At 35.6% G+C, this 23162-nt stretch overlaps 1 protein-coding gene and 1 non-coding gene across 2 annotated transcripts; both read right to left on the bottom strand.

The window, feature by feature from the left end:
• Positions 1-3728: 3728 nt before the first annotated feature.
• On the bottom strand, positions 3729-3801 carry TRNAV-UAC (transfer RNA valine (anticodon UAC)). The gene has a single exon. It is a non-coding gene; the product is annotated as a tRNA-Val (tRNA).
• Positions 3802-4371: 570 nt separating this feature from the next.
• On the bottom strand, positions 4372-12472 carry LOC111892434 (diacylglycerol O-acyltransferase 2D). The gene is made up of 9 exons (XM_023888475.3): positions 12056-12472; positions 11870-11944; positions 11557-11642; positions 6589-6695; positions 5973-6128; positions 5710-5796; positions 5409-5506; positions 5239-5326; positions 4372-4677 (listed from the first exon to the last, which is right to left on the bottom strand). The coding sequence occupies exons 1-9, from the start codon at positions 12247-12249 to the stop codon at positions 4576-4578; spliced, it is 993 nt and encodes a 330-aa protein (XP_023744243.1). The 5' UTR covers positions 12250-12472; the 3' UTR covers positions 4372-4575.
• Positions 12473-23162: the final 10690 nt, after the last annotated feature.

Genomic DNA, 23162 nt, shown 5'->3' with positions numbered 1-23162 from the left:
AGTAGACTGCAGACTGCGCAGAGTCGGCAGAAGAGTTATGCCGATAGGAGGCGTTCAGACTTAGAGTTCCGGGTGGGTGATATGGTCCTTCTAAAGGTCTCACCTTGGAAGGGTGTTATCAGGTTCCGGAAGAGGGGCAAGTTGGGTCCCAGGTTTATTGGTCCTTTCAGGGTTTTGGCCCGGGTGGGTCGGGTTGCTTATCGGTTGGATCTTCCTGAGGAGCTTAGTCAGATCCACAACAATTTCCATGTATCTCAGTTGAGGAAGTGTTTGGTGGATGAGTCAGCAGTCGTTCCCCTAGAGGATATTCAGGTTGATAGCAGCCTGAATTATATTGGGAGACCGGTCGCGATTCTGGACCGGAAGACAAAGACCTCGAGGAACAAGGAAATTCAGTTAGTGAAAGTGCAGTGGCAGCACCGGAAGGGGTCTGAGTGGACGTGGGAGGCTGAGGAGGAGATGAGAGAGCACTATCCGGAGATATTTGCAGATTCATCCGTAGCAGACTTCGAGGACAAAGTCTGAGCCAAGTGGGGGAGAATTATAACGACCCGTCCCCGGTATGATGATTCCATAGTATTTAATTAGAAGTTTGCAAGAGGGACTCGGCGAGTTCATAGCCTGATTCGCCGAGTAGGGACGGGATTTCGAGCACGTGTTAGTCGGCGACTCGGCGAGTCCATATTCGGGACTCGGCGAGTCTGCCTGCCTGGGAGAAACCCTAAATCCCCGAGTTGCTCACTATTTAATCCACCTTATAGCCCCCAATCTCGCCTCCTTCACCCTCAGAAAGCTGTGAGAAAACCCTAATCCATCCTTGAGTGATCTAAGTGTTCTTGTGTTAAATTTTGAAGGCTTGAAGAAGGAGAAGAAGAAAGGAGCAAGGAGAAGAGGTGTAGAGCAAAGATCCAAGGGCAAATCAGAGTTCTTTGAGGTATTCTTCGGATTCCCTCCTGTTTTATGCTTTTAACCTCCATTAGAACTCTTCTAGATCTAGTTTGATGCTTCTCTCAAGCCTTATGATTGTATGGATGCCCTATTATGTCGAGATATCCTTAAATCTGTTCATTTAGGAGTTGTAGAGCCCAGATCTATTGCCTTTTTGAAGTTATCTTGCATGAAAACCCTAGATCTAGCCTTTATTATGCTTTTTGAGCCATTTTAGCTTCATGGATGCATATGGGCGCGTAAAGATAGAATCTTTACGTGCTAATCGAGTTAAGGGAGTCCAGATCTATTAGTTTTATACACTGGATTCAAGCAGAATCGAGTTTTGAGTTGCTGCATGCAAGCGACTCGGCGAGTCGGAAGAACGACTCGGCGAGTCGAGCCGCGAATCCCCGTTTTTCCCCTTTTGAGTGATGACGAGTGGAAGCCTGTGAGTAGTAGAGTGGACTCAGTGAGTCGGAGAGTAGACTCAGTAATGGAGGGACTCGGCGAGTTGTTCATACAACTCGGCGAGTCCAAGGCAATCTTCTTAAGCTCAAGAACAACTCGTCGAGTTGTTCATATGACTCGGCGAGTCGGATAAAGATTGTCTGAGTTCTGGGATAGAGAGAGTACTCGTCGAGTCGATGCCATACTCGACGAGTAGCCACGAGTGGGGTTGTGAAATGAGATTAGAGACTCGGCGAGTTGGTGGCCCAACTCGGCGAGTCAGGTCAACTGTGGGTTGACTTTGACCGGTAGATTTGACTTTGACCAAGGGTAAAAGAGTCATTTTACCCCAGTGCAGTGTTTAGTATTTGATTGAGTGTGTTTATGGCCTTGTAGCCGGGGAGATACCGGAGCAGCAACATTTAGCTTCCAGAGCCATTCACACAGCAGCCAGTTCACGAGGTGAGTTTCCTTCCAGTAGTAACGGGTCTAAGGCCACAATGCCGGCTCGTTTAGCTAGCATTCAGCTTCGGACCTCGATCCGATGTAGTAGTTAGTATGTTTGATGCCTTCGTGGTTCAGACAGGATATGTGTTTATGCCAGTTGATATGGTTATGCTATGTTCAGTCAGCTTCGGACTCCGGTCCGATGTAGGGGACGTAGGTCCCAGTCAGCTTCGGACTTCGGTCCGATGTCTCAGTCAGCTTCGGACTTCGGTCCGATGTCCTAGTCAGCTTCGGACTCAGTTCGATGTAGGGGACAAAGATCCCAGTCAGCTTCAGACTTCGGTCCGATGTTCCAGTCAGCTTCGGACTCCGGTCCGATGTAGGGGGCAAGGCCCCGGTTAGCCGGACTTCGGTCCGATGCAGTGGGCAAGGCCCAGTATGTGCTTTGTATGTTTGTGTGGTATGTGGTAGTTTGGGGGAGCTCACTAAGCTTCGTGCTTACAGTTTCAGTTTTGGTTTCAGGTACTTCCGCAAGCAGAGGGAAGGGCTCGGGATGATGACATCGCACACACCACAGCCACAGTTTTTATCCTAGGAGTTGATCAGTTATCTTATATATGTTTTGATACAGTCATGACACCGTTTTCTCATTTGTATTTTAGTATGGTTTTGAGATTTGCAACGTATGGTTTTATTATGATATACTCCGTTTTATGATTATGATTATATTAAAAATGAAATTTTCGGGCCGTATTTTTGGGTCGTTTCAGTATTACTTTTTAAAAAAATATATTTTTTTAGGTGCAAAAATGGTCCTTTAGAAGTGAAAAGACAAATATACCCTCATGTGAGATGCACATGAGGAGGTTAACAACAAAAACTTAACGGCAATTAAGTCGGGGGACCAATTTTGCGTACAAACTAGGCCAAAATGACCATCAATCCAAAAAAGTTGAGGTTTAGACACGAAACGCCAAAAAAATACATACAAAAGGGATCATTTTTGCAATTTTGTCTTAATTATATATATATATATATATATATATATATATATATATATATATATATATATATATATATATATATATATACCACGACAAATGTGGCAACTCACGCCTAACAAATGACAAGTTTAGCAAAAATGACATGTCGTCTACGTGGACTATAGCAAGTATGACACCACACCCACTAGCAAGGGTGGTCCTACAATGGGGGCAGCTGCCCCCACAACAAAAAAAAAATTAATTAAAAAGTAGTTTTTTTTTTCAAAAAATATTATATTTTAATCATTCAAAATTATATATTTTTGACTCTTTAAAAAAATTTTGCCCCCATAAAAACTTATAAATTTTTTTTTGCCGCCGGTTCGGAAATTTTTTGGGTCCGCCCCTTCCCACTAGTCTAAGAGGTTTAAATGTTGATATGTCCAAAGTATTTCCTGTAATTGTTTAGAATATAGAGTTTGTTATTTTCCATGGTGATGTAAAAACATAAAAATATACTTAGAATGCACGTATATAAATTCTCTTATAATTCTTTCTAACTTATTCCTTTAAATGTAAGAAGCTTTTTGTTTAATTACTTTATTAATATTGGTAATTAAATCCTTGTTATAATTCTTTCTAATGAGTTGTCTAATATTTTATAAATTTAAAGACTAATAGTCTACATTTCTTATATAAAACAAGAAATTTAAATAAATACGTTGGGTGTATTGCTTTAAAAAATAGTTTTTATCATTGTTGACGATAAAAATGATCAGGAAGTTCTATTACAATTCTTTCTAACGTTAATATTCTGTGTGGAACTGTGGATCACTGGATTGGCTTCAACTTCAAGAGAGTTTTTTGTCCATGTTGAAGATAAAAAGGATGAAGCTGTAAGCGGTAAAAATAAAAGTGAAATGTTCCTGCCCGGGATCGAACCGGAGACCTTTAGCGTGTAAAGCTAACGTGATAACCACTACACCACAAGAACTTTGTTATTCTACTTGAATAACTTTGTAAATATAACGAGAGAGAAAGAAATGACATTCTTTCCAAAACTGTGAATTTCATCAATCAGTTGTCATTCGGAATTGGTTTATGACATATTGACATGAGCGGTGAATTGCATTTAACTCCCAAAAGGATATTGTTCGTTGCTCTATTTTTTGAAAGCATCGTTTCAAGGGAAGAAATGAGGAAATCTTAGATTAGCTTTATTTTATTCTTTGATTTAGATAATTTGGAAGGCTCACAATGTTTTGGTGTTCAATGCAAAGAGGTTCTCTCTTTTAAAAGCGGCGATGATATTAGGTTGGTGGCATACAAATAGATCAAACATAGATCGTTCAATTTTATTAATTGGTTTGACATGTGTATCTCCTCTTTAATGTTTGTAATTTGTTGTTTTGTATTTTTTTTCTAGCTTCTTGATAGTTTGTTTAATGCATTTTAAAAAAATCAATATCACATAATTTGCGCAAAACTTTTCATGTTCTACAATTATCACCGATGATACACTATGCATAGAGATCTATCACGACTAACTCGGTCAAACCAAACATTTACACAAAATAGTAGTCATTAACCATAACTATTGAAATTTTACTCATGATGTATCTACATAACCACGTACACAAATGGTTATATTGAGTACAAATGGTCTTTAATTACCTACATAAGGATACATGCACAAATCTACTCTTACCACAATATTGCTTATAACTTTTCAAAACAATGGCAAACCCCGTGTCACTTTCATGTGCGTTCAGATAATTCTTAACTTAAGATGAGGATAACCGGCTCTCATTTTGTGCCTCTCAAATAGATCTTTAAGTGCTTCCACATACTGCATGTGTACTTCTGAAACCTGCAATAGCCTTTCATAATCAGATTCAAGACACGAAAAAATGTAGCAACCTTAGAGATCCATAGCTTGAACATGTAACCACTATGACTTTTCTCCATATTGAAACCCACATATGGTCTGACTTTTCTCCATGTTTCATGATATTAAGAAAAAGAAAACAAAATTATTCTTATTTGTCAAGTTTTCATCTTTAGTGATCATCAAGAACGAACTAATGGTATAGTTAATTTCCATATGAAGGTTTATGAAGAAATATGAGTTAGTTGTATCTTTTCAAAAGGAAAACTTCATAAAGCCCATACCCAAACTTGACCATCTAGCTAGGTCTTGTTTGTATTAGAACAACACAAGACTATGTTTATGGAACAAAAATTGCAAGGTGGGATAATGACACTCTATCAACCTCTCGTTGTTCAAAAGGCATAAATGTTTTTCTTATCCTCATCATCCAAATAGCCCTAGGAAGGTTGTTTAATCCACCCTTATCACGTGTAAAAAAACGCAGACATGCCCATAACAATGAAAAAGAAAGCATTCGAAACATGTAAATGAATGTAATACCTCTTCCATGGTAGGTGTAGTGTTTTTCTTGAAATGTATAGGTCTGCCAACCACCACATGTATCGGTTGACGGAAGGGTAAAGGAGACCTGAAACAAAATAACCATTAATTATGACGATTACGTGGTTTCTGAACTTAACAAATAATGAAATCATATGAACTTAACACACCCTAAGATACCCCAGAAAACGACCGGTGTGAACCTTATAGCCCTTGAGAATTTCAGGAACAATTCCCCACGTGGCTTCCACCACTTGTAAGCATACGACTGCAACATGCATGACATTTGGTTCAATAGAGTCAACAAATTAAACAAGAACGAAAATGCATACAAACATCAATTGAATATAAGAATAGGTCTAATATAACAAGAAAGGTGTTGTATAATTGGTAGATTTTACATAATATTACAATGTTGTAATAGGAAGAAATGTAATAGGGCAGCATCAGAATTAGAAGAATTATATATACCTGACCGAAAGCGAAAACAGGAACCAAGGGGCAATTATTCTCCATTGCAAGTCGTACAAATCCTTTCCTTGTTTTCAAAAAGACAGTCTATACAAAATTACTATGTTAGACCATTCTCAAAGTTCAATGAAACCACCACATAAGAAAATACGTAAAAGCATGATATTATATCAAATTTAGAAAAGAAACGATCAGATGACGATTGGAAAATTTGAGAGATTATTTCGAAAAGAAAAAAAAAAAAAAAAAAAGAATTTCTGAACCTCGGAATCATGCTCCATGTAAAATGTCTCCTGGGTGCCACCTGGCACTATTACACAACTATAGCCAGCTTTTAAAAGAGAGGAGAAATTTGTCCTTGAAGCTTCCGTTAGCCCAAGCCATGTCCATATATGCCTCATGAATGGTGTACAGAAAACCTATGCCACGACGCCATATATATCTAATATATAAGATGTGATAGCAGAGCAACATCATAATATTTGGAACTCTTAGGCCCAGTTTATTATACAGATGCTAAGACCCAAACCGATGCTAATGAGAGAAACTTTCCAAATTTGTTGTCTCAATAAAAAAAAAGTGAAACATGAACTCATTCTTGATCATAGAAAATAGCCCAAGAAAGTTTGGGCATTGTCCCATTTGGTAGTTTAGGTTGTGGTTGTTACATGAGACTATACATGATTATAAATGCTTTTTATGGCTTATTTATTATGAGTATATTCATATCTTTTGCACAAACTGAGATAAGCTAAAGCTGTGATTTTTTGTCCCATTAGCGTATAATCCAATGCACACTAAACACACTACAAACACATGTTCTAATTTTCCTATGTTACAAATGGGCCTAAAGCATGTGCATGGAGTAGCAAATCTTACAGCGGTGCTTGCAAGGACTTTTGCTTTGGAAAGAGGCATAAAACCTGTAAAATCTGTCAGTGTGACAACTCCGATTGGCCAAACGGAATGGGGCTCATACCCAAAAACTACATGGAGCAAGGCATATAAGTTATATTAAAAACAACAGCATACGGTAATACAATAAAAATAGAGGGGTTAAGTGCAATAGAATAGGAAAATACGATTCATTAATTTATATATTATAGCATTAAAACTTCAATTACTTCCTTTTAAGAAATTGCGCTTTTCAAAATTTACCCAATTAGGGCAATGCAATTAAATAAATGTTTGTCATGAGAGAACCATGGCACTCAATCTTGATTGGTCTTTGGATGAAAACTATTAGTTGCCGAGATTGCAAAACAGTTAGAAAACTCTTTCTGTTAATCAACTCCCATTTTCTCTAGGTATGTCTCACTAATTTTGTTATTGAGTTACTGATTTTGTGATGTGTTAGTTAATTTAGGGTTACTAATTTTGTAGACCCACTTCAAGAAAAGTTCTCTTGTTATATTGCTAGTTTCCGTCACTATGGCTGCAAGAAGCCTTTTCTCTAAAAGTAATAGCCAATCCAGTGTTTGTTGGAGGTAATGGAGTTATGGAGGTATGTATTATCATGTGATTTTGATTAAAAAATTAGAGGAAACAATTTGTTTTAGCTGGTGACTTACTAAAACATGACATATAGTTTCAATTTAATGTTCAGGATGAGATTTTTTAAGGGTTTGTGGACCATGATTGCTAAAGTCAGATTATGAGGTTTGTGATTATCAGTTTTCTGCACATCAATTGGTTGGAAATCGTTGCAATGTTGATTTTGATTATGTATATTGGACAATGTCTTTCTCTCTGGTAGATAAGTATGTTGTCATTCTTATTCTTATCTTACTTTTTTGTGTGCTCAACTTATTTTTAATTTTACATTGAACCATGTGGATCATTTAGGCATCTGGAATTTGATCTTCGATTCAAATTCTTCTTGTAGCATATGTAGGTACATTGTTTCCTTGACATGTTTTCATCTTAACTAGTCTTGCTCGTAATATGGTGGTGGCACAATCATTCATTGTATTGCAGGTTATAGGTTGTAAATAGTATGTGGATGATCGTTTGACAAAGATATATGTGGCAGATATGGTTGTCTTTTAAGGTTACTTTAATTATTTGGAATGACTTAAAGAGAGCAACCAACATAACACAACATTGAAATATGAAATTCTTTTCCAAGGAATACCTAAAGCTGTAATTACAATTTCCCCTACCTAAAAGTTTCAAAGGCATCATCGTGTAAAATTGTAAATAGCTATATATAGATTAGCATTTCTAGTTACCTTTTTTTCTTATATGGATCTGTTGAATTTGCAGCCTTAATTGTGGTGCAATGAAGTGTATTCAGTGTCGCCAAATTTGTTTTGCGGTAAGTCAGCAACCATCTACCTTTAAAATTTACATCCAATTTAAATTTTCTAGTTGTTGCTTCAATCTTGCAGTAAGCTCTCTCAATTTCGTAATGATTGTGGCTAGATTATTCCTATTTTTTCTGAGTTTGACTTAGTTGTCTTCAGGTATGAATCTTAAATAGATTTGATAAATAATAATCAGAAGCCCAAACTTGGTAACATGTCCCAGCTACACAAAATTGTAATCTATTTTTTAAATAATTTTTTAGTTATAAATACGGCTACACAAAAGAAGAGTATTTTAGTTATCTCTTTCTTAAAATTAGTAAGTCAAAGAGTTTACAAAAAACATAATGAAGTTCAAATATCATATATTATAATTTGTATAATAAATACAATAATAAAAATAACAAGAAAATCAAATGAACATAGAATAACAAAATTGGAGTTGTCGATATGAATTTTTGTTTAGGTTATTGGACTCGTAGATCAATCAAAACAATAATAATGAAATAATACCTTTTATTATATATATATATATATATATATATATATATATATATATATATATATATATATATATATATATATATATATATATAATCAAACGGTTCGGTTCGAGTATCCGCGGATACCTAAATATGAAAACCAAAACCGACCCGTTGATATCCGGTTTTTTCGGTTTCGGTTTTTTTGGGTTATGGTTTTTTTCGGTTTCGGTTTTTTCGGTTTCGGATTGGCCGGTTCGGCTCGGTTTTTCGGTTTTTTTGCACACCCCTAGTTTCAATGAAAGTGAAAAAAGTGAAAGTGACAACTAGGAAAATAGTTCTAATGAATTCGATTAGGTAATACCTAATAGATTGATTGTGTTGTATGAGACATCTAAACAATTTCAAGTTAGGTTATTTGTTTTTTAAACTGATTGTGTAAGATATTGTAAAGCTTTTGATTGTATGATATTTGAATTGATTTAGATTTAAATTTACTATTTGCCTTATTTTATGTAAAAGTTTTGGGAAGTTAAACAAATAAATTGTGTCCAACACCTATGAAGACGACAAGTTGTTGCTATAGGTGTACCAATGGGGACAACAAATCGTCGCTATAGGTGTACGTACCTATGGGGACTACATGTCGTCTCTTTAAGTGTACTTATTGCGACGAGGGCTACGGCGACGACAAAATAAGCTGAAGCGACAGAGGTAAAGCGACAAGGACTATGGCGACGTCATGTCGTCCCAGACATCTACAGAGACGACTTTGCATGCTACAGGGACGACATTTGTCGTCCCTATAGGTCTTTATTCTTGTAGTGGCTTCATACGAAACCTATGGTGTACAAGTCCACACTGCACAATTTATGCATTGTGCACTTGTACAACGTAGGTTTCGTATGAAACCTACGGTTTTAATATTTTTTTCGCTTTCTTGTTTTAAAAAAATTTATCCCCATATACAAAGACTACTCATAATCAAAAATACGGTAAAATTTTGATAAAAAGTGGATGTACCTCGTTGTTCTTCGGGTGCTCCATTGAGAGAAAAAAGTAGGTAAAACCAAGAAAATAATACTCAAAATGACCTAATCTGAAAAATTATACATTATATATTATGGACCAATGGGCCGTGAAAGAGTAGACGGGCCGGGAAACAGTAGCTCATTGTCACGAAAGAGTAGTTTTCTACTATTGACCGTAGTCAACTTGCGTTGACCGTAGTTAACCGTGGCTAATCTACTATTTAGTAGGCTACTTTTGGCTAATGTGTTTTTTTGGCTATTTTTAAATAGGTAATTAGTGTTTTAGGCTAGATTAGTAATTTTCTATTTTATATTTCTCTCATGCATATAAGTTTTCTAATAAACTTGACATGTATGCATCATACATGTATGTATGTTTATGTTTATGTTTATGTATGAGAAAGAGATGGTGGTGGTCACCATGGAAGGAAAAGGGAAGGCAAAAGGTGGATTATAGGAAGTAAGGAGATGGGGGGCATGCAGTGGTTGTGTGGTCCTAATTTTTTGACAAAACTTCAAAAAAAATTAGATATGGACCAAAAATTTTCAAACTTGCATAAAAGGTCTAAAATCAAGATTGTCATGTGATTTTGGTCCACAAAGTTGAAAAGACTACTATGCCTTTTTTATTTCTCTTATGTATTTTTTTATATTTATTCTATGCTTTATTAATTCAAAAATAAAAAAAAATAAAAGAACGGGGCTCTCTCTCTCACTCTCTCTCCTATGTATCTGATCTTCTTCTTTCTGAAACATAAATCGACTTTAAGCCACCTCTGAAATTGCACTAGGAGATCAAAAACACCACCTCTAAAATTCCTTGCATCTTCGATCCCATACTATTCCATTGTCTTAGTGATATTTCTAATTAGGTTTAGACCCAACTTCACCTTCTTCTTCTTTTGTCCCGTTTCTTGCTACACACACACCACTATTTTTCTTTCCAAGTGAAAACCTCAACAACCCCCAAAATTTTCACATCTTCCTCCCAATCTAGTAAAAAAACCAATCAGGTGTTCATTTTTGGGTTGAATCCGGTGTAAATTTGGTTTCTTCATTGTGGGTTGGAGGACTCTACCGCCAATGTGTTTATAGGGATGAGCACACACACAACAAAGGGTTTATATGGATAAACACACAAACATTGATTTTAGATTCGATGGAGAAAAGAATATGGGTTTACTAGGATGAACGTACACATAAAAATTGTTATCCAGAAATACATGATTGTGTGTGCATATGTGAGAGCGAGAGAGAGGGACCTGTGGAGAGGGTTGGGATGGGGTAGGGTGAGATTTTATTTTAATTATTTAAATACTAAAATAAACAAGTGAAAATAGAAAAAATAGTATAATTGACCTTTCAAGTGCATCAAGGCCTAAAAACAAGGAAAAACTTTGATTTTGGATCTTCTATATAAGTAGGGAAGTTTTTTTTTGAGCTTCATCCAAAGGTTTTTGAATACCGCGGTGACCAATCTTGCAGTTTTGTCTAAAATTTTCTAAATAATATAAAATAAATAAATTTAATGAATTAAAATTGAATAAATAATTATTTAAGAGGTAAATTAATCACAAATATATACCAAATCCATTAAAAACACTCTTTTGGCTGTTCAATACAAAAAGTAATTTAATTGAAGTTTTGGAGCTTTTCTAAACATTGCTATTATTGAATATATATATATATATATATATATATATATATATATATATATATATATATATATATATATATATATATATATATAGTATAATTTCTTTCATTAAGATTTTTATTTAAAAAACAAAAAACACCCCTCCCTTTAAAATGAAAATTAGTCTAGGAAAAAGAATAACATTTTAGAAGGTATGATCCATTCTATTTCTATATGAAAAACAAACTAAATTCGATTTCAAGAAACGAAAGTAGTAACGACCGAATAATTATCCAATTTATATTGTTGTAGAAGTTTCAAACTACGTCAAATCACAAATGTACCAAATTGATCAAGATTCAAGAACATAATGGATTAATGGGCTCACTTACCATAAGCTTGATCAGGGTTGAAGGATTTATAATCCTCTACATGTAGTGTGACTGGAAAAAAGCCCATTGCATGCTTGCATATATACCTGAAATTGACAAAGAGACACAAAAATATCTAGTGATTATTGTGACATAACAACATAACAGTTTTCACTGTTTGACAAAAATAATTATAATTCTGATTTTTAAAGAATAAGTACTTATCAAGTCGGATAATCACTTTCAAAATCACATCGAGACACCCATTTATCTTAACGTATCTTAATATCTTATGCTACTGAAGTTTACGAAATTATAATATTAATGGATTAACCTGCCTAAAGCTCTGCCCCATCTGCTACTCTCGTTAATCGGGATTACCATTAAGATCGCAAGCATTCCCAGAACACTGAAAAGAAAGAATTTACATGAAAAGACAAAAAAATAAATAACTGGAATAATAGTGACTTTTGTTTGTAAACAACAAATTCGAGAAGACTCATATTGCTTAGTGACTTACAGAAAGAATTTGTGAAGAGGAAGGAAGAAGAAAGAAGCAAGAACGATGAAAGTGTTGAGATGTATAGAGCCAAGCCAAATCATCATTGCAAATACCGTAGGAATGAGTGGCTGTCTTTTTCCGGTGAACTCCGCTGGTGTGAGTTCAGGCATGGGCGGCTGCCGGATTTCATTCGTATCCTCAGTCGTCGACATAATGCTTTGGCAGTTGTAAAAAGCGTAAGCTGAAGAGCCAAGAATGATCTTTATTTCTGGGGAGTTGTTAAAACCCTATTAATTATATATGTTCTTTCTAAATAGATATAACTATTGAAATATCTAAAAGAGACTAGGTTTCTTGAACAAAACATCAAGTGTTTCAGACGTTGTCACCAAATATCATACTATATGGATATATAGTCCTTTGTTTCATCTTGACAGAGTATAATTACTAGTTTGCCAACAAACTCATGACAAACAATTAATTAAAACATTTTATTTTAGTTTGTGTCACCGGTCACATTTAATATAATTCGCATAAACTGATAAACACATGCAAAAGAGGAGATCTAATGCAAATTTGATGGTACAGAATGCATATTAGATTTTGGACACAACTAATTGTTGGGTGTGAAGGACACACGTCCGTTTACGGGTATATAATTCTTTATTAGTAACTAGGTGTAAGACTTGTATATTATACGGGTTCATCAAAATTGCTATTTGTTCTAAAATAAAATTTTGAAATAGAGAATAAAGAAACATATTAATTACAATTTATTATCATATTTATTATATTTAATAGTTTATATATATAAGTAAAAGTATTATTTGGCTTTTCAATTTTAAAAATTGAAAAAACTCATAAATTGACATGTTTATATTATTTATTTAAAAAATATCATAAAATAACAAGCGTGAAAATTGATCAGAGATTGACAAGTGAAAAAATTATTTTTATTTATTAGGAATGATAGAATTATTATTGATTCACTTCGTGAATTTGCATTCCGTTATCATTACCCATTCAATTATACATGAGGACTTAATATAGACAGACAAATCCTTTCAGATAATTCTTTATTAGTAGCTCTATTATATATGTTACAAAAGTAAATAATTATTTATTAGTAACTCTACTATAGATGTTACAAAATTCACATAATTCTTTATTAGCAGTTCTATTATAGATATCATAAAAGTCATATGATTCTTTATTAGTAACTCTATTATAGATGTCACACAAGAATGTATGTTACGAACGAGTGGCGGAGCCAAGATCAAAGTAAATGAGAGTAAAGGGTAACCCCAAATTAGAATTTTCCGAACAAAATTAAACTACTAAAAAAAATTTTGAAAAAAATTTACACTATTGAAATTTTTTGAAAGGAATCCGGGGCTAACCGGGAACCAACTAGCTCCGCCAATGCTAAGGACTATATATCAACACACTAAACCATAATCTCAAAACTCTAAAATGACCAGTCTTTTCAAATAATGAAATACAATAGATTAGTTATATTTCGTTTCCATGATTACAGCAAAAGAACGCAAACCAATATAAAGTCTACATACCAAACAATAATGCCTTCAATGCTCACCAAAGTGAAGATTATTGCGTGGGGGAGTTAAATGGAGTAAATGCGGCTATACGGCATTTAATAACCTACAGATAAACTTCAAGTCGAATACCATGCAACTTGCCCAATTGTGGGATGTGTTTGGTAAGAGCTTGTTCACTAAAATAGTAAAATTTAATGGCTCAACACTTCAACTGTAGGATGTGTTTGGTAGATGTGGTAAAGTTACGGACGTGTATATATTGCTTCGAATAAGAACAAGAAGAGGAAGGAATTTTGTTTTATCCGTTATCTTCACATTTAATAGATGAATTTGCAAAGACTCTTAATGATATTAATTTAGATTTGCTCGTTTCATTTGTTTGTTTCTTTGGCCAGATTTTAATGTCATTCTAAAATTCCAATAAGGGATAGAAAAATCTAATGTGGGTCTATTAAAGGAGAAAAATACAATCCTCATGTGGGAATCGGGCTACATCTTGTGTTAGAAGGTAAATTCTTAGTAAAGTTGTGTTTCTCTGTTGTGATTCGTTAGATCATCTATAATGCATTGAATTCATATAAATTCAATAGATTGTTACGTCAAAATTTCATTTACTATATAATTTTAGTTATTAAACTCTATGTTCCATGAAACTCAAAATTTCAATAGATCGCTATCATATATCATTTTCTTTTTACTAATTATTATTTTGTAAAAAAATAATTAGCATGAAATTAAAATTTAACACTACAAGAATTTAACCATATGGCGACGACACCTATGCCGGCGACAAAAGTCATCGCTACAAGTACCCATGTGTTGATGACAAGTCGCGCGTCACCATAGATGTTGCCAACTTTGACCAAATTTGTTTGACCGGAAAATCTATGACAACGATACATGGTCACCATAGCTTCGGCGGGAATGAAAATTAGGTTCGCGTTTTTCTGAAAACCTATGCCGATGACATTTCATAGACATAGGTTCCGATATTTACAAATTTTATTTATTTATAATTCATGTAGTACAAAAATAAAAATGGGTTAGTTTTTATGAAATCTGTCCCGACGACTTGTCACCGCCTTAGATTTTGGCGATCAGTGTGAAAGTTGTCCCAACAACATGGTGTTGGCACAAATTTTTATTTTTTTAATTTTTTTGGCGATCCTTGTTTGAATCTCTTTTTAGATGCAAATTGTCTTTCTTATCATGGTATATATGATTTTTTGTTTGGTATTGTAGATATAAAATGTGATACAACGAGGGAGGGGGAGTCACCTTGAATTTAAACTTTATAAAGACCCAAACTAGTTATGAAAATTGTAAAGGTTGTTTGGATTTATATGTGGAAATACATTATCAGATATACATAATTAGAATTAGATAATTAGTCATAATAGAACGAATAGGCAAAGATAGTTTCTGATGAGTTTTTGTTATCTAAAACTTTAATATTAATATTTTCTGTAACATCCCGACTCCCAGATATATTATTTATGCAATTATTTATGAGTTGTCTGAGTTAACTCGATGAGTTGTGTGCCCAACTCGTCGAGTAGGGTCGAATTGGCCACGTGAGTTTAATGACCAACTCGACGAGTAAGAGAGCTGACTCGCCGAGTTGGTGCTGAGTGAGGAAACCCTAAATCTTTGGGTTTGTGTCCTACTTAAAGGGCCTTAAGCCCTCATTTCTGCCTCCCTCATCACCCTTGAGCACTGTGAAGAACCCTATCAAGTTTTAGCTTGTTGTGTGAGAAGGAGAGGCTATCTTGAGCATTTTGGTGCACATTAAGAGAAGAAGAGGAAAGCATTAAGGCTTGGAGCAAGGAGGGATGTTTGGATCTAGAGGTTCTCAGTTGATAGCTTCTGTTTGAGGTAAAAAGATGTTATCTTGATCATTGTTCTTGTGAGATCTTAGTTTGGGGAGTTCTAGGGCTTTTCCCCATCCTTATTGTGTTATTGAGTCTCTTGAGCATCTCTTGAGGTTGAAACCTCTGATCTGGATTGTAGGAGGTCGTGTGAGCCCAAAGACCCAAGCTTTATGGAGTTAGAGGAAAGCCTATGAGCACCAAACCCTTGTTGGAGCTTGTATTGGCATTATGGAGCAAATATGTCATGCATGAACGTAAAGATCGAAGCTTTACGTGACATTTTAGCCTTGGGAGGCTAGATGTAGAGTTTGGAGTGGTAGACCTGCCTTAAAATGTTTGAATGAGATTTCGACTTAAGGGACTAGACGAGTCGATGAGCTGACTCGACGAGTCGTTTGGAGTTTGTCCCGATAAGTCTGAACACGTAGTAACTCGGCGAGTTGACGGGTTAACTCGACGAGTTGAGTGGGACTTTCATGAGGGTTCTGAGGAACCGAAGGGACTCGACGAGTCGCATAGATGCACTCGACGAGTTGGGTCAACATTGACTGTTGACTTGGGTGTTGACTTCTGTTGACTTTTAGGGTTTTGTCAAACTTAAGGGATAGAGGTAATGGAGGGATAAAATGGTCTTTTACTCGTACCAAGAGTTAATGAGGGACTATTATGATTTTATTTAGAGTTGTGATCTTTAAGTATTAATTAGAGATGTTTATTACATTTAGGCGGGGATTAGACTATTCGAGGGGTATTCAGTTTCCTTGTTTGCTTACGATGTGAGTCTTCTCACTATACTTACCTTGAGTGGTAATTTGTGCGACCGGAGGGTCTTGTGTGCTTATATTGAGTATTGTGATAATATGCATTATGACTTAGTGATTTATGCGGTATGTTGTTCTGTAATTTTGTTGAGTTAGGACCGGAGGGTCCAAACCGAGTGTAACACCCATAAAATTCAAGCCAATTTAAAACTTTTCAAAACATTTAAAACCATTAAGTTATTACAGTTTACTTTCAAAATAATTTAAACATTAGAGTATCCCCATAATCAATCATGAAAATGTAAGGAGGTGCACGATCACGCCTTCGCCTTCCTGCGATCATCAGAATACCTGAAACAACAATCGATAAATGTAAGCTCAAAGGCTTAGTGAGTTACCCCCAAAATACCAACGCCATACAGATATAACCATATCATATAAATATATAAGAAAACAGCAAACAACATGCATAATGAGCCATCAGTCTGAATGGACCGAATCCCGGTCCTCAGTCTATCTGGACCGCTCTCCGAGCCTTCGGCACGTCCGGACCGCCCTCGTCGAGACCTTCAGCCTATTCCGACCGCTCGCTGGGGCTTCGGCCTGACTAGATTTTCCCGGCCCGGGCATGCAGTCTAACCGGTCCGCCCAGGGTATCTTGGCCTACTACACACAGCAGGACCTGCCTCAACCCTTTCCCCAAACCAACAAACATATACACATACATATAAACAAATAAACATGCAGATCTAACATATCACTAACATTCTAACCTTCACCGATCTAACCGATCAATAACATAGCAACCATCCTATAACGAGGATACCGATCTAACCAATCTCTAACATAGCAACCATCCTAAACCAGGATGAAATCTATCATAGCAATAACTTGGCAACCATCCTAAACCAGGATGTAATCTAACATAGCAACCATCCTAAACCAGGATGAAATCTAGCATAACAATAATATAGCAACCATCCTAAACCAAGATGTAATCTAACATAGCAACCATCCTAAACCAGGATTAAATCTAGCATAGCAATAACATAGCAAGCATCCTAAAACAGGATGTAAATCATAAAGGGTCGGCCTTGGTGCCGTAGACCCTGTTGATATAGTGAGGAGAACTCACCTGGCACTACTGAAGTCCCGCAGACTCAATCCCACACTGCTGAAGTCCCGCAGACTCAACCCCAGCTGCAGGATGACAGATTCCCGAGCTGTCAACACCAAAAACACCCAATTAATAATTGGGTTCCACTACATAACCATAAGTACATACTTTGGATAATTACTGCATTACCCCAAGCTTGGCTTATTCAAGCCCGAGGCCCAATCCTTAGGCCCAAGGTCAACTAGGAATCAAAGCCCGACACATGGCCCAATTTTCCAAATTGGGCCCAAGCCTATACATGATCTTATTCTAAGGCCCAAAATCATATAACCATTAAGGCCCAAACTACGTCCCATCTATGGTCTAATTTTCCAAATTGGGCCCAACTCACATACCGGCCTTACCTCAAAGCCCATTAATTATTCTAGTCCATTTGCTTGATGTTGGATGACCCTTTAATAACCCAATCATCAAGGCCCAATAGAAAGGCCCCACTTAAGGCCCAAGTGAAATTAGTTTTTCACATAAAATGATGATCAGGGTTAAGTTTCCAACTTAACCCATTAAGGACTTAATCCACTAATGACTTAATCCATTAAGTCCAATATTGCTTAGATTAATCGTTGCCAATGATTATTATTTAATATTTCAAACTATTAAATAATTCTCGTGTGTGTGTGTCCCGATTAATTCTCAAAATTAGGGTTTTATTGGCATTAGGGTTTTCCAAACCCTAATTAGGGTTTCCAACCCAAATACTAGCCCATTTATCAATTTGTTGGGATTTTAGGTCAATTAGGGCTTTATTTGGCCTATTAGAACCACTAGAATATCATTAAGCCCATTAGGGTTTTATTGGGTCAATTAGGGATTTATTGGGCCTATTAGACCCACTAGAATATCATTAAGCCCATTAGAGTTTTAAGCACCCCAAACGAATCAAATTCAACAAGGTAAGCACACCACCACCCGACACGGTGGCTGGTGGCGGCAGGAGGCGGCAACCACCACCCTAAGGTGGTGGTTTTCAATTTCCTTTATTATACTTTAGCTAATTACAATTTACAATGCCTTAACCAAGAATAAACACACACTAACTACATAAACACACACCCGCAACCACCCTTGTGGTGGCCAGCGGTGGCATGTGGCGGCAGCCACCACCTCACGGTGGTGGTGGTGGCCCTTACTTGGTTTTCCGACCAAACAGAACACACACCCACACTATTGTTGGATTAGTGTCTAAGTCCATAACTATTTTGGTATGTACTTGACCCGATGGTGCATGGTCCTTTTGGGTTGTCTTTACCAAAGCAACTTGATTGGAGAAATAAATAAAGAGAGAGAGGTTATTATGATTTATTAATATGTTATAAGAATAATATATTAAAGGAGAAATCATATTTGTTTAATTAATATTGGTCAATAATTAATTAAGAATTAATTTTGTGATCAAGTGTAATTAACTAAACTAGAGGAGCTGAATTGTAATTATGTGATAGTTACAAAATAAGGTAAGGATTATCTTATATATATGGTGAACGAATTTGAGGTGTAAATCCCTTAGAATTCGACTAGGATAAGGGTTTCTAGGACTTATCTTATGCTTGCTTGGTGGACAAGAAACTAGATAAGGATAAGGACTAAAACCCTAATCCCAACCCTATATAAAGCCCCTAAGGCCTTAGAATTCGTACACTTGTTCCCAAGAGGTCCAAAGGACGAATTCTAACCTCCCTCCTCTCTCTTTATACCTTCTCCACTTGCTTATGGTGTTTGTAAGCCATTAGAGGAGTGACACTTGTGACTCTCAGCTTTCCAAGGTCAATTCAAGGAGGAATTGGATTGTTATTGCTATATAACAATCAAGGTATGTTCTTAAACCTAATTACATGTGTATTCTGATTTCCATATGCTAGAATTAGGGTTCATAGTCTTGGATTCAAAGTATGTACAATAGAGAAACCTAGATCCGAGCTTTAGGGTTTGTATGAGCACATAGGATGTGTTATGACCAAAACCCATCAGTGGTATCAGAGCCATGATTGGTTTCTATTGTATTGATGCTTGATATATCTAAAAAATTCGTTTTTTGGTGTTTTGGAGGCTGGACTCGCCGAGTCCATAGCTGAACTCGCCGAGTCCAAGCCTGACTCGACGAGTCAGCTCGTCAGATGGAGGGTACTTCGGGATTTCTTGCTGTTTTTGCTTATGGATAGTTAGCTTATCATGTTAGATCAATATTAATCCGATTATATGATATATTTGACTATATTTTTGATCAAATTGAAGATATTTATCAATTAATAAGATAATTGTTTCCTTATAAGATAATTGATTAACTATTTTGACTAAATTGATAAATTGTTTTGCAAGAAATCATTAAATAAATCAAATATGGATAATTATGTGATTAAATGTTATTTTGAATTATTTGTTATTTGATCCTTGTTGTTATGAAAAGTTTCATATTTTTCCCTTTAGGTTTTATAGTTTAAATTTGAACCCAAAAGTTTTGTTGTTTTGGAAATTTAAATATTTGAAACCCTAATGTTTTGAAAAAGGTTTCAAAACTTGCCCTCAAGTTTTGGAATTTAAATTTTGATTAATTGTTTAATTTTGATGTATATTTAAATTCTAAACCCTAATGTGTTGAAATGTTTCAAAACTTGCCCTCAAGTTTTGGAATTTAAAAGTTGATTAAAAGTTTAATTAGGAATGTTAAATTCTAAAACCCTAGCATAGTTTTGAAAAAGTTAAAATCACACCCTTATGGTTTTATTAATTAATTAATGTATATAATTAAAAGAGGTTTAATAAATCCATAAAAGTTTAGGTCTACAATTAAAAGTATAATTGTTAAATTAGACCACCTAGTATTTTGAAAGTATAAAATACACCCTATACTATATATAACATTAAAAGTCTAACATTATATATATGTATGAGTAAAAGTCAGTCTTACCGTTAGTAGGCCTCATTCACGAAGCTAGTCTATAAGGGGTGTTTAAGGAAATTGCCTATAAAATGACGATTGAATGGGTATCCACTCTTACCCACCGCACTCTTGACTAGTGGAGGGTCGTTAGCCGAACGGGTAGGATAGGACGAAACCTTCCATTATAAGTATAATGAATTACTAAAGTAACTAAATGTTTTTTGAAATTCCCAATCTTAGTTACTTAGGCAAAAGTGAATTGATGCAATTCCATGAAATTACACTTTGTGCCCTTGCGAAGACGTTAGTGGAGCGTGTGTGGTTAACCGGCACACTAAATGGGTCTAAGCAAAGGTAGCAAAGGGTGACTCAATGTTTGTCATAGTTCGGTGGAGCGTGTGTGGTTTACCGGCACATCGAATAGGTGACTGTAACATGTGAGGGCACCATGTTGTTTGCATGGTTATTCACACCCGCTTTGTGATCCTCGGCATCCCAGTCAAAAATAAGAGGGGCATATCGAGATATAAACATGCCATTGAAAGTTCAATGTATCTCAAAGGATCTAGGAGTTTTCATAGATTTAAAACTTAAATTTCTTTTTCGTTTTTCATGGTGGAAATTAGTGAATCGTCATTCACTTACCTTCAAATATTCTGCAACTAGATTACGACATCCCTTTTCTAGGTTGTAGCGTATTGTGTTGGGTCCTAGCCTTGGAATTTCATTTGGGTGATCTACCAAGGACTCAATCTATCAACTAACTTGAATTCATTTTTCTCCCGTTTTGTAGATGTCAAAGTTCGACAACTATGGTCTTCTCAAATCTCGTGGAACAAGCATTCCACATGAAGATGATATTCCACGATTCGATCGAGGAACAAGAGATCATACTTCACTTCCTCCTCCTCCTCCAATTATTCTCCCTAACCCACAAGTTCAAAGGATTGAAAAGTTCAAGATCACTCAAGCCCTTTTGGCAAGTAAACATAAAGAAGGAAAGTCCGTGTGTGCACACGTCCTAGGGATGAAGTCACACATTGATAAGTTAAGAATGTTGGGATCCGTTGTCTGTGAGGAAATGGTTGTTGATTGGGTTCTTCAGTTACTTCCCAACTCATATAGTGAGTTCATAAGAGAGTACTATATGATGAACTACGATGTGACCCTTATAGATCTCACCTATATGCTTATTGCTGCTGAATCAGAAATGATTTGGCGCAATAGAAAAGCAATGTTGATTGGTGAATCCGCCTTCGAGACCTCTATGGATATAGACAATGGCAACAAAAGACATGCTATGATCGAAAAGTTTGATCATAAGAAGGGCAATGTCTAAAGTGGTTCCATGTCCTGTTCCAAAAGAGTCAATTTGCTTTTATTGCCAAGAGAAAGGGTATTGGAGACAAAGCAGCCCCATTTACCTAAGAGATCTAAGAGATGGGAGAGTCGAAACGTATGGCTCTAATATAGGTAAAATCCATTGACTAACTCTTGTAAGCTTCATTCTAGATTCTTAATACATAATGTGATAAGATTACAATTGATGAATCGAAGAAAAGAAAGGGAGCTTAAAGGAAGAAGTGAGCAGAATCTAACCATGAAGGAATGGATTTCGATCGTATTCCTCAAAGATTAGATTCTTAAGCTACTACTTAGAGTTAGAGTTGGATTGCTAAGAAAGATGTATTAGCATAAGTTTTTCAATGAATTGTATTGTAAGGACAAATTTTTTCCGCAATAAAATAAATTTTGATTTTAAATTTTATTTATTTATCCTTACAATGGCGTGTATGAAAAATTGATGTTAAAATGGTTCTATTATTAGCAATAATGGATTTGGTTCTTATTATGTTATTTATGGAAAGTCGAGAATTTACCAAATAGGGAGAGTTTCTCATCGCCCAAGTTTCAATTAGACGGAAACTTGGAATCATGCAACTTGGTTGCACGATGAATGAGAAATTTCGTATTTGGAAATTAAACTAATTTGTTGACAAAGAGTCAAGTGAAGGACTAGGAGATCGAGTACACAAAGTTGCGTATTGATCAAATCCACCATAATATTAACAAGATATGCGTCATGATTTACTATAGGTTTAGTAAATATGATTATACTTATAAGATTAAGTGTAATTCTTAGTTGATTGAAAAAGTTTAAATCAATAGCAGAACGAATAACAAGAATCAAGTAGGCAGAGAGATAAAAGTTTCTCCATTCTAAGAAGAAGGGAGAGTACCTTTTATGCTTTATGATAGGTCTTAATGATTAAGAACCATATCTCAATTGATCCTCTAAGTGAGTCTTGGTACGATTGTATGTCTAAGAAGAGGAATCAAAGATTGAAGAAATGGTCAAATCAAGAAGTCAATCATACTTCGTTCCAAAACAAGTCTTAGAGTTATGATTGTGACAATGAGTGAAAAGTATTAAGAAGGTTTAAAACATTCATTAAATGTGGTAAGTTGTGATGTCTTAGATAAGACAAAGATCAACTAGGACCAATTTATGAGGAGTTTTGATCAAAACTACACTAACTCTTGAATATTTGTTTGTCAAGAAATGGTTATTGACAAGAGAACCTTATATGTCAAGGAGTCAGTGGGAGTCTTAATGGTCTTGAAAGGTCTCAAGAACAAATAAAATAAACCTTATCGATCATCACTAGCACACGAGTTAAGGTTTACAACCTATCGTGATGACATTATTTTGATTCTGTGCCAATCCAATTGAGTTAACTATGCATTAGAGTTCTATGAGTTCTCATTTTGAACGCATAAAAGGCAAAGCACCTTAATCAATGAAAGGTACATTGATAAGAAAAGGTGAGCTGCTTAACTACTTGGAAGACATGGTGGGCAGCTGTGCTACCATAAGG

Source organism: Lactuca sativa, chromosome 8 (genome assembly GCF_002870075.4).
Source record: "Lactuca sativa cultivar Salinas chromosome 8, Lsat_Salinas_v11, whole genome shotgun sequence".
Taxonomy (NCBI): domain Eukaryota; kingdom Viridiplantae; phylum Streptophyta; class Magnoliopsida; order Asterales; family Asteraceae; genus Lactuca; species Lactuca sativa.
Note: the sequence above shows the minus strand (reverse complement) of the source record. Positions and strands in the feature narration are given on the sequence as shown.